At 40.6% G+C, this 10,743-nt stretch overlaps 2 protein-coding genes across 3 annotated transcripts in view; one reads left to right on the top strand and one right to left on the bottom strand.

Moving 5' to 3' along the window:
• The window catches only part of GNG5 (guanine nucleotide binding protein (G protein), gamma 5), a 5,036-nt gene extending 1,644 nt beyond the window's left edge, over positions 1 to 3,392 (top strand). The window contains exons 2-3 of the mRNA XM_014938952.1: positions 978 to 1,188; positions 1,232 to 3,392. Of these exons, the coding sequence (XP_014794438.1) occupies positions 978 to 1,103 (126 nt within the window). The 3' untranslated portion in view covers positions 1,104 to 1,188; positions 1,232 to 3,392. The remainder of the gene's footprint in view (positions 1 to 977; positions 1,189 to 1,231) is intronic.
• A 1,184-nt stretch (positions 3,393 to 4,576) lies between these two features.
• Positions 4,577 to 10,686, bottom strand: RPF1 (ribosome production factor 1 homolog). 2 transcript variants are annotated; one of them, XM_014939300.1, is made up of 9 exons: positions 10,496 to 10,686; positions 10,332 to 10,388; positions 9,274 to 9,354; positions 8,771 to 8,866; positions 7,776 to 7,929; positions 7,117 to 7,199; positions 6,039 to 6,220; positions 5,828 to 5,954; positions 4,577 to 5,010 (listed from the first exon to the last, which is right to left on the bottom strand). In XM_014939300.1, exons 1-9 carry the CDS (start codon positions 10,655 to 10,657, stop codon positions 4,969 to 4,971), a joined length of 984 nt encoding a protein of 327 aa, XP_014794786.1. In that variant the 5' UTR covers positions 10,658 to 10,686; the 3' UTR covers positions 4,577 to 4,968. The 2 variants fall into 2 exon arrangements, with proteins under 2 accessions (XP_014794786.1, XP_014794785.1); XM_014939299.1 differs by lacking the exon at positions 4,577 to 5,010 and having other exon boundaries at positions 5,589 to 5,954.
• Positions 10,687 to 10,743: the final 57 nt, after the last annotated feature.

The following is a 10,743-nucleotide window of genomic DNA, read 5'->3' as shown; positions in this document are numbered from 1 at the left end:
GGGCCCGCTCCGGCCTGCCCTGCCCCGCCCCGCCGACCCTCCTCGGCGGCCGCGCCTGCTCCCAGGCTTTAGCCCCGCGGCTCCTTCGGCCTCCCCGGCCCAGCCGAGCCCCGGGGCGGCCGCCTCCCTTCCCCGCCGCCCCCCGGCCCGCCGCGCCCTCTCGCTTCCTGCAGCCCCTCAGGGACCCCGGGGGGGACGAGGCGCCCCGCTCTTCCCTTTCACGCCCTGATTCTGGGGAGCGGGTTCCTCCCCTCAGACGGCGGCGAGGAGGGCGGCCCGAGTCGGGGTTTGCAACAGGTCGCCTGGGCTGCCCCGGCCCGGGCGCCCTAAAATGGAGACTTGGCTGCAGGACGTACCCAGCACCCGGCGCTGAAGGTGGGCTGAACGAGTTTAACTGGTGCCATTTTCAGGGTGAGAAAACTCTGGGCAAGCTGCAAATACAAGATACCAGCGAAGATGCTACTTTCTGAAACTTCGATTGTTCTTTCCGTATGAGTTCAGAGTTACAGCAAAGAAAAGCAAGACAGTTTTTTCCCTGTTCCGTTTTTAGGTAGGCACTGCCTACCAGAACCCCTCGGGCCGTGCCACCGAAGGATGGCTTTCCAGGGGAAGATGAAGTACCGCCTTAGTCCAGTAGAGCATCTTAAACTATAGGGTGTATTCTTAAACAATTTGTGCTAGAACAAAGATCTTCATATATTTAAAAAAGCCATCTCCAAGATGTTGCTCATCTCTCACCCTCTCACCCTTCATGGTTAGAAGTTTTAACATGAAAACTTTCCAAATTAATTCTTATTCTAATATTGCTCAACTTTGCATCTTTAAGAAAACAAAAAATTGCAACGAAACTGTTCTATAAAATCTACATGAGGTGTATTGCAGAATATTTTAACAGTGCTGTTTATGCTTTTTCATGTAGCTACATCTTTAGTAAAGAGCGTTCAGTGAATTCTAATGCCAGCTTTTATTCTGACTAGGTTTCTCAGGCTGCAGCAGACTTGAAGCAGTTCTGCCTGCAGAATGCACAACATGATCCTCTACTGACAGGAGTATCATCCAGTACAAATCCCTTCAGACCCCAGAAAGTTTGTTCATTTTTGTAATTACATGAACTACTTTGGTATCTTTCACTGGTAAGTTCTTGAATTACGATTCATAAGCTCTTCTGTCATGAAAAACTGGCTTTAAATGAGACTGCTTGCAGAATTCAGAATTGAAAAACTGGCTTTAAATGAGACTGCTTGCATTAAAGTATTCAGAAGAGACATCCAGCTTCTGCAGCTGGTGTAAATCCCTGTTTTGGGCTCCTTCTCCCCAATTCTGGTGGTAGCTCTGTACAGGACATGCTGTTCTTGACTATTGTAAGTGGCATTTAGCTGTTGCAGTGCTTCCACCAGTTTCTGTTGCTGCAGCCAAGCGGTTGCGGGGCCAGCTGCTGCTCAGCTGCCATTTGGACTGGCCTGGCTATACAGTAATTCTGCTCTATCTCCCTTCCACATAAGGGTATTATTTCCATTTTCTTACACAGGATTACTTGCCTGAGAGTACATGGTGAATCCTGATAATGGCAGATAAAGCAGGCTTTAGTTCTTAAACTTTCAAACAGCACTTCCAAAGACGGGTTAACGGTGGTCTCAAAGAGGGGCGCTGTCCCCTGCAGGATGCACCCTCTAATCCAAAAGAAAAAAGTATGTCACCCAAGAATTGTATCATGCCACTCAAGTAAGCTACTACATGGGTAGCAATTTAAATAACTAGAAAGAGTTGAATACTCGTTTGCATTTTCATTCCTAAATTGCTTTAGGTTCATTAGCACTACTCCTGCCACTGTGAAGACTACTAACCTGGCATGCCTTGAAAATTCTGGTGATTAGATTTTAGACTAACCTATTTAGAAAGATGAGTTTTAGATCCATAGTAGTCTTAGGAAGAGTCTGAGTCACCATAATTTGATATCTTGCCCGAAGCAAATGCAAAATTTTACTGTGTCCTACTTCCCCATCACCTCTTGACTTGGATCTGTTGGGGTGAGAGCACATATGTTATTTCAGATCACCTGATAATGCAGTTACGCATCGTTCACAATCCTTAGAAATCACACACTGAGTCTTAACCTTGAAGAAGTCTGTTTTTCTGACTTCTATCATCCGAAGAATTGCTGTTTCCTAGATTTAAATTGTGTTATTTAGGCAGCTTTATAGAAAGTTGACTGCAGTAGGATTGAGTTGTTAAAATCATTCTTTAAAATTGTTCTCCCCTCAAGCAGACTTTAGAAAGTCTCCAAAAAGTTTGTCTAAACAAGGTGGTTCACACTAGTAACAGTGTAGAGGCTGATGCTTAACTATTTGACAAACAAAACGAAAACCACTTCCCCCACTGTTTTGAGCAATAAATTACATCAGTGTAACTGAAATGTGCTTAAAAGTTCTCATAGCTTTCAAAGTTATTTCTATTGTGAGTTTTATCAGCTATTGTTATTTAAAAGAGACTATTCTTGGACATCGACATGTGTCCATGCACTATAGCTTCAGCTTTAGGTAGTAATTCAAGAAAGAAATCAGATCCTCTGTAAGCGTTAGATTAATAACCTATAAAAAGCCAAATAAACTGTACTTTAACCAGTGACACATACAGTTCCCCACTGAGCTTTGCCAAGGTCTGCTAATTCCTGGGTGTGGACGTCAGGAAATAACGTTTCCCCTGTCTCACACATACATGTGCGAGCACAGCGCATAAAAAGCTTAGTATTTTCTTTCTTAATTACAGCCCTTATCTTGCCTTTCTGATTTTGGAATAGAGCACTTGTTTCTTCTGGTGTTACAGGCAAACGTCATTACAGCAGTGGTTTTAGTTACAGTACCTATATGGAAAATTTATTTCTTTCACTATCTCTTGTAAGCACTTCCTCAAACTAGGCAATTTCTTAGTTGTAATCTTGGTGTTTACATGCTGAGCCAGTACAGTTCCTGTTTACCCAGTCAGCACCACCTCCCTGGCATGAAGGGGAAACGGAATTCATCAGTTACAGATTCTCCCTGAGCTTCAAAGGCAAAGAAGATGCCTGGTGGTTCCGTAGGCACCAGGTGATTGGGAACAACTGTTTCTGGCCTTCCACTTAGCAGTTTGGTTTCCACTTAGCAGTTTGGTTTCCAGGAGACACGAAGCTTCAGTTCATTTCTAACAGCTTTGATTGTCTTCTTGTACCCTTGGAGATCGCTTCATGGTTTTAAAAGTTTATAAAATAAACTAAGAGTTTCATAAGACAGCTATGGAAAAAGAGGATTTTTTTTTCTAAATAGCTGTCCATGGCATACTCTGAAGGTACATGTTCTTAGACACTGAGTTGCTTTATTTAGCATTGATACTTTTCTAACTATTTTTTGTTGTTGTTGTTTTTCAGATCTTTTAGCATCTTTTCTTAGCTGCTGATGTGTGTAGGGGCTGAGTGCCTGAAGGAGTGGCCTGGTTTGAAGTCTGTACAGAAGCTTAGCTTTAACGTGCCAAATCTAACTGTAAAATTGCTACTGTCGTCAAACCTCTTACCATCTACCTCTCCAAATGAACTGTATGCTAGTTACGATACTTCTGTTTCATAAGGGAATCAGTTTTATATGCCAAGCAAAAAATAAAAGTGTCTTGACTTAGTCTGGTCTCGGAATTACTGTAACATGTTGATTAACTTCTGGGTATCTCGACACCTCACCAGTTACTGGAGCCTGCTTCAAGTTTTCGTGGGGTTGACAGTCTGACAGAAGAACACAGCTTCATCAGTACTAAACTTAGAAGCATAATAGAAATAGAACAGCAAAAAAAATTTTTAGCTAGTTATAATGTTAGTTTATAGTTCAACTATACAGCTGTCCCGTATCAGAGACATTAAATAAAGACAAAAAGTAACTTAATTATTTTTTATCTTAAAAGAGTAATTCTGCCCTAGTAGATGACTTACTCTGTGAACCATCTTACTCTTTAGATAAATACGAAAAAGCACAGCTGCATATGAAAAGAAAGTACAAAGAAAACTTAGATTTTTAGCTGCCAGTGAATGTGCAGACTTAAGGCAGAACAGTAGTTTATTCACCAATTTGAGACTAGCTATGAGGATGAAGAAACATTTTTAAGATTTTCATAGGAAAAACCCTGCTCTGAGACCTCACACTGAGCAACGTACTTAGACAAGTTAGCTCTATGTGCTTCCTGTAAGCTGGCCTTACGAATTCTTTCCCATCGGTGTTTATTTCTTCTTATAAAAAAAAATATAAACTGCTTAGAGTATACACCTCTCCTAAATGTGAAATTCACAGAAGAGATACAGGAATAATATGCTTGACTCCTACAGGCAACTTCATCGTAGCTATTTTATGCAAAGTATTAATGAAAGAAAATACCACAGGTTTCCTGGATTGCTTACAGCCTTCTCAGTATTCTCCAGATAAGAGACCATTTCTGGAAAACTATCACCATACTGTCAGGGAACAGCATACTATAAGTTAGAAACATGTTTAACATATTTATCTCCTACCTGATTAACGGAAGATGTCTGGGTTTAGCTGCTTAACAGAAAAAAAGAAAAAAGTTGTATAAGTAAAAATACTTTATTTTGAAAATATCTTTAACCAAAATGTTTACTGTCTTTGATGCTGCAAAGTGGAAATTGTCTCTATAGCACAACAGCAGTCATGGCAAATCTTCAGTGACAGCTAAATTACAGGCTGCTCTGAGACTGCCATAGTTTTTCCTGCTAAACTGGAAAAAGAGTCACTGTCCTCATCATGTTGGATTTAGCTACAAACATGAGAAGAAAGATGTGTCCTACTTGATCTGTTCCTGTAGAAAGTTTTAATGTTTGCAGGTTGTCTTTATGCAGGCAGATACTGTTCATTATCGTTAGTTAGGAGTCTGAGATAATCCATAGTTCCAAGCAGTTTCTGTATTTCTTGTCACCAGCAACTGGCAGAGAGCTGTCCCTTATAAGTGAAATTTTCTTCTACTTGTGTCCATTTCTCGGCGCTGAAATTTAAAAGAAAAGTTTTTAACCAGCAAATTTATGCAACCACTCAATTTATAGTATGGTAGGCATGAAATGTGAATAGTGAAATGTGTCGCAGTTATAGTGTACTTGAGTCTTTCAAGACAACAGAGAAGAATTAGGTATCAGTGATTTAGAACTAAAGAACATGTAGCAGTTCTGTCTACTGACAGTAGGCAAAGTGTCTTCAAAACAGGATTATCCATGTTATGGGCTACATTAGGAGTATTAGAATTTTCCTTCTAGTATAGCTTGGATACTCACTTCTAAGTTTTGCCAATCAACTGCAGTTCCAAGGTAAAAATGACTGGAAAAGTAACTTAGCCTCGTCTAGAGTAATATTTCTATTTCACTTGAAGACATGCAGAGGTCAGTGACACTTTCCATTCACTATTAAGGAGTGACATCTATGTGAATACCTTAATAATTTTTACGTTATGATCCTTGCACAAAAATAGCTCTAGTCGTTTACTAGGCTTCCAATAATGGCTTACACCAGGGAACCATTTTTCACATTTGCTTGTATCTGTGTATGGTAAAATAATTACATTCTGCAAATGTGTAGTTGCAGTTATATTGCAATTCATCATACTTGCTATTTTTATTTTTGACTTGCAATATAGCAGAATGCTTCTACTTTGCATATTTCTCAAAATACACCTCTAAATGTTACAGTTAAACACTTCCGTATCGAGAACTGCATTTATACTGCTTTTTTAGGCTAAGATTCGTGGTTACATTTCACGTCAGATTTAGTCTCCCTTCCCAAGCAGGACTATTATTATGACTTAGACGTACCTTATGAATCCATTCATATTCTCCAAATTTGGAATCAAAGGTTCCTTTTTGAAGAGACCTCAGCTTTAATGTAAAACGTGGCCCAAGTTCTTGTATTCCCACTTTCTTTTCACTCTTGAAGATGTATCTGGGGGAAGAAATAAAAATAAAAATTAGGAAGCAAGTTACAAGAACATTATCTCTCATTTGTGAGTTTTGTGGAAAACGTCACCTGTGGAATCTGAAAAAGATGTAGTCTCGCTGGTTGTGAAACGTGGCTACTTGTCTCCCAATGAACTGAGGATCATGTGGGAAGAGAGAAGCGAACATGCGACCAACAGAGTGTCCCAGTCGTGTCGTAAAATTATTCAGAATTACTTCAGGTACGTGTTCTGTGGGCTCTTTCCCTTTTCGCTGAAATGAAAGTAATAGATAAGAATGTGAAGAACAGACTGAGTGCAAAATGATTTTAATGTATTATCAAAGAAGAGTTTGAAATAAAATGGGGGGAAGACAACCACGGGCAACTTCTTTTAACAGGGCTGGTAACAAGTAAAGGAGCAGCTGCTATTACAACGCTCTTTGGTTCAACAATATAAATTGAACGAAAAAGCAGAAATAACTAATTTCACATTTCCCCTCTCCTGCACCAATTTCCACTCCTGACAGCACCCCTTATAGCAAATAATACAGTCTACCCATCACAGGAGCCCTCTCTATACTAACACTAAGTGCATATGGGACTGAGTATATGAGATTATTAAGAACAGATAAGGTTTAAAAGTTACTCATTTCAAAAGAAGAAACAAAATACATTTTACTACAAATTAATTAGGGCTCAGTAAGCAATACTTGCTACAGAAGTGACAGGGCTGTAAGAATAAGAAAAACTAGGTTTTATTCTGACATATATACTAGGTTATATACTGACATATTGAACATATACACATCTGTTGAAATCTATTATACTGCCGATTTTATATACCCTGTTGTGTGTATATTATACATTGGGTATTCCCTATTGACGTAAGTTATCAGCTGCTATTTATTGGCACAACTATAAAAATACTTGGCAGACAATTAAAGGAATTTGCCAAGTAACTATGAAAATAGAAATACGCTGCTTATGGAAGTAGAATATACTAGTCCTTGGCTTATGTTAGCTTATGAAAAAAACACCTTTACAAGATCAGCTGAATCATACAGAAGGGCAATCAGTTTTGACAATTCAAGTAGACCAAACGTATTTATCATTTAACAGACTACACTTTTTGGTTTGTTTGTTTTTTTAAATTTTGTTGGAGCCTTACCTTTATTTCTTTGCGCAAACGGACACTACTCATTCTAAAATGAGCAGTTGGACCATCAGGCAGATGACTTAAAACAAGACCATCTGTTCATAGAGTTAAAAAGAAAAGGCTGGTAAAATTCAAACGTGATTTACAGAGGAACATTTTCTGTGAAATACAGTATCATATATCCATAATCTATCCCTGATTTACAAGGCTTCATTATATTTTTGAACATGCATTCATAAATGAGTTACTGTTCTGAAGTACGTCCATTAAATTTTGTTTCAATAGCTAACCAGAGCTATTCTTCTATTGCTTTCTCACTTACTAATTAGTAATGTTTTATCTAGTCAGCAAAAGTAAATGAAACTTCCTAGTCAGAAAAGCTTATTAATTAATCAAACTGTTAAATTCACTGAAATAATAATGATGCTTATTCATGTATTACAAACTTAAAAAAAAAGCCAACAAACTTTCTTTAATAATTCCAAGTTCCATTAGCTGTCAGTTATTCAAGCTGGCACAGTGATTTTTAACTATGTAGTTACAATGTAAGCTGCACAGTGAAGAGAAAAAATTCAAAATAGTAGATCTTTGATGCACACTAGACAATTATTTTCTTTCCGTAATAGGTCCAGGGCTGGTATATCTATTTTAATAAATACACCAAAGGATACTTGGTACTTTGCGATCTTCATTAATGACGATTAAATCAGTGAAGTCCCTTGCAATACACTGTGGAATAATTCTTTTCAAAGCCAGTCCTCTTCGATAGTAGACATGCGAGTTAGGTATAACAGTAGACAGCTGTTCACAGAATCTCACTGTTCTCTGCAAAACAGGTGAGTTAAATTGCAATGTAGTAACTACAGTGCCAAATTCAAGTATTAGGGGAATGGACGGTTCCTCCTTCCAACTGCCCCCCCCGATCATAGGATGGTTTGGGCTGGAAGGGATCTTAAAGATCATCCAGTTCCAAACCCCCTGCCATGGGCAGGGACACCTCCCACTAGAGCAGGTTGCTCAAAGCCCCATCCAGCCTGGCCTTGAACACCTCCAGGGATGGGGCATCCACAACTTCCCTGGGCAACCTGTTCCAGTGTCTCACCACCCTCACGGTAAAGAATTTCTTCCTGATATCTAATCTAGACCTCTCCTCCACTTTGAAGCCATTACCCCTCATCCTATTACTGTATTACTTCCAGTATTATATAGATTTGAAGATAAACTATTAAACTCATTGTTTAAGGACATTGGTTCACAGAAAGTTCATAACATTTCAAAATACAACTATTACTTCAGGTACTAATGTCCAAGTTTCCAGTAAACTGTGAGGTGTACTTTTTCCTATTTTTAAAACCCCTTCTTTTATGGTTTTCACAAATGCCAGTAATCTCCCCAGTTAGGTAATACAGATCATTTGCATACAAGAACACATGCATGAGGTTGCTCTTTTTTTTTTTTTATGAAGGAAACAAATAGTGCTAGAGAAACTAATAGATTACATACACATACAAGGTTATTGATAGTCAGTAAATAAAACAGCAGAAAAAAATCCATGCAAAATGTGAAAGCTATTGTTTTCATCTTCAATTTACCAATGATGGTATGAAAACCTTGCTGTCTTATAACCAGTTGATTGCTCAGAACTCTCCAAGTAAAGCATACGCACCCCACGAGGTCTGTCTGATGTTGTAATAAGAATCTTAGGAACTGTCTGTCTGTTGAAGTATGGTGCAAATTCATCAGTTGCTTCATCAAAAGCAACCTGGAAGAAGAGAGGAGTCTTGTTAATCCACCACATATGAAATAATTGATGAACAATTGTTCAATCTGATCTAAATTCTGATGAAACTGAATTTGCAGGAAAAATATCAATTCAAAAGATCTATCCTGTAATCAATCATCACAAGGCCTGTGTTTTTTACATTCTAAGAATCTAGTGAACACTGACTGACAGGTTTTGCTATCAATAGCAGTAATGCAAAAAGCAATTATCTAATGTAGATAATGAAAGAATAACATCACCTCTTTGTGAGCCCATCACATGTAAAAAGTAATTCATCAACACCTTAATAGCAGAGTACTGAATGTTAAGTTTCATCAATCCACTTTATGTGCCTTCCTGGAAAGAAATGTTTAACTTAATAGCATATGCATAAATTAAGCAGTTACCTCTTCATCATTGGGATCTACAGTTGTTTCATCATACACTCTCTGATTTTCAATAGTCTTTGGTACGGCTTTTGGAGGTGCCTAAAATAAATAAGCTTATCAACAACACATTAATGCAATTTTAAAGTGCATTGCAAAAAACCTAAATTCATACTACCACGATATTGTGTCTATTTCTACACATAATGAGAAGTACTATTTCTTTTATGTCAGCTTTTAAGAAAGAAGTAACAACATAGCTCTGATTAAAAACATGCATGGCTATTGGGACACCAGGGAGCAGTGACACCCCTTAACTGCAGTCCAATTAAGAAATCAGGCTATAAAACAACAAAAAAGATGAGGGAAACATTCTATCCATGTCTCTTCTCTTCCATGGAAGAGAAAAGCTCTATTTTCAACACATTTTAGCCTTGACAACTACAATTTAATGACTAATAGCACATAATGTTTACCCTTCTTACTTAGACCACTCCTGTAAGATTGTAATACAGGAATTCACAACTGACTGTCTCCAATTGTCAATATGTTTTTGAAGTCGCTCAGGAAAAGAAGCAAAACCCCCTGCTTGTGGCTAGGATGGAAAAAAAGCCGAAAACTGGTCTGGGAAGGTTTTGGTCAGATGTGATTGTTTTAATTTATATAGGAATTACTTATTAGAGCGTAGTTCCTAATAACATCAAGATAACGCCATAGCAATTGCATCAGGCAGGAAACCTTTTTCAGGAAGGGCCTGCTTTTATGCCATTAACAGCCTCAAACTCACCCTGCCCGACTACAGCACCATTTACCGCAGCACCAACAGTGCTTCTACACTCTGCTGCCTGACGCCTGCGCTGCCCCACACAGCCAGCCCCTCTGAGGGCAGCCACGGCCACCGAGCACCCACACCGGCGCTCCACCCAAGCCTGGTTTCCCTCAGGAAGCCGAAGCAGCCCCAGCACAAGGCCGAGCCGGAGAGCTGTCACACCAAGGCGAGCTCTGCCCCCCTTGGCGGCGGAGCACCGGCGGCCTCGCCGCCACACGGGGCGGCGGCACGCTGCGGCCGCAGCCCTTACTTTGTCTCCCAGGGCTTCTCGCTCCTTTCTTCTCTTCTTCTTGGCGGCTAGCTTCTCCTAGCGGGAGAAGGAGAGGGATCCGTTAGCCACATTCGCCGTCCGGCCGGGCCCTCCCCCTCCCCTTCCCCCTCCGGTAACGGCCGCCGCGCCGGGCCCTTCCCCACCTTCCTCTGCTGCTGCTTCCAGCGAAGGAACATGAAGTGCCGCCGCTGCTTGTTCTTGATCTCGGACACGCTGAAGGTGGGCGGGAAGAGAACCCGCTCCGGGGCCGGGGACCCCCCATCCTCCGCCGCCGGGCCCGCCGTGTCGCTGCCATCCCCCGCCATGCCGCTGCCGGCGGGCAGGAACTCCCCCCTCACCCCTGCCCTCTGCCCCCCGCGCGCCGGCAGCGCGCGGCCGGGAGGCGGGGCCG

This window comes from Calidris pugnax, unplaced genomic scaffold (genome assembly GCF_001431845.1).
Source record: "Calidris pugnax isolate Ruff unplaced genomic scaffold, ASM143184v1 scaffold18, whole genome shotgun sequence".
Classification (NCBI taxonomy): domain Eukaryota; kingdom Metazoa; phylum Chordata; class Aves; order Charadriiformes; family Scolopacidae; genus Calidris; species Calidris pugnax.
The sequence above is the reverse complement of the archived record's forward strand: the minus strand, read 5'-3'. Positions and strand labels throughout refer to the sequence as shown.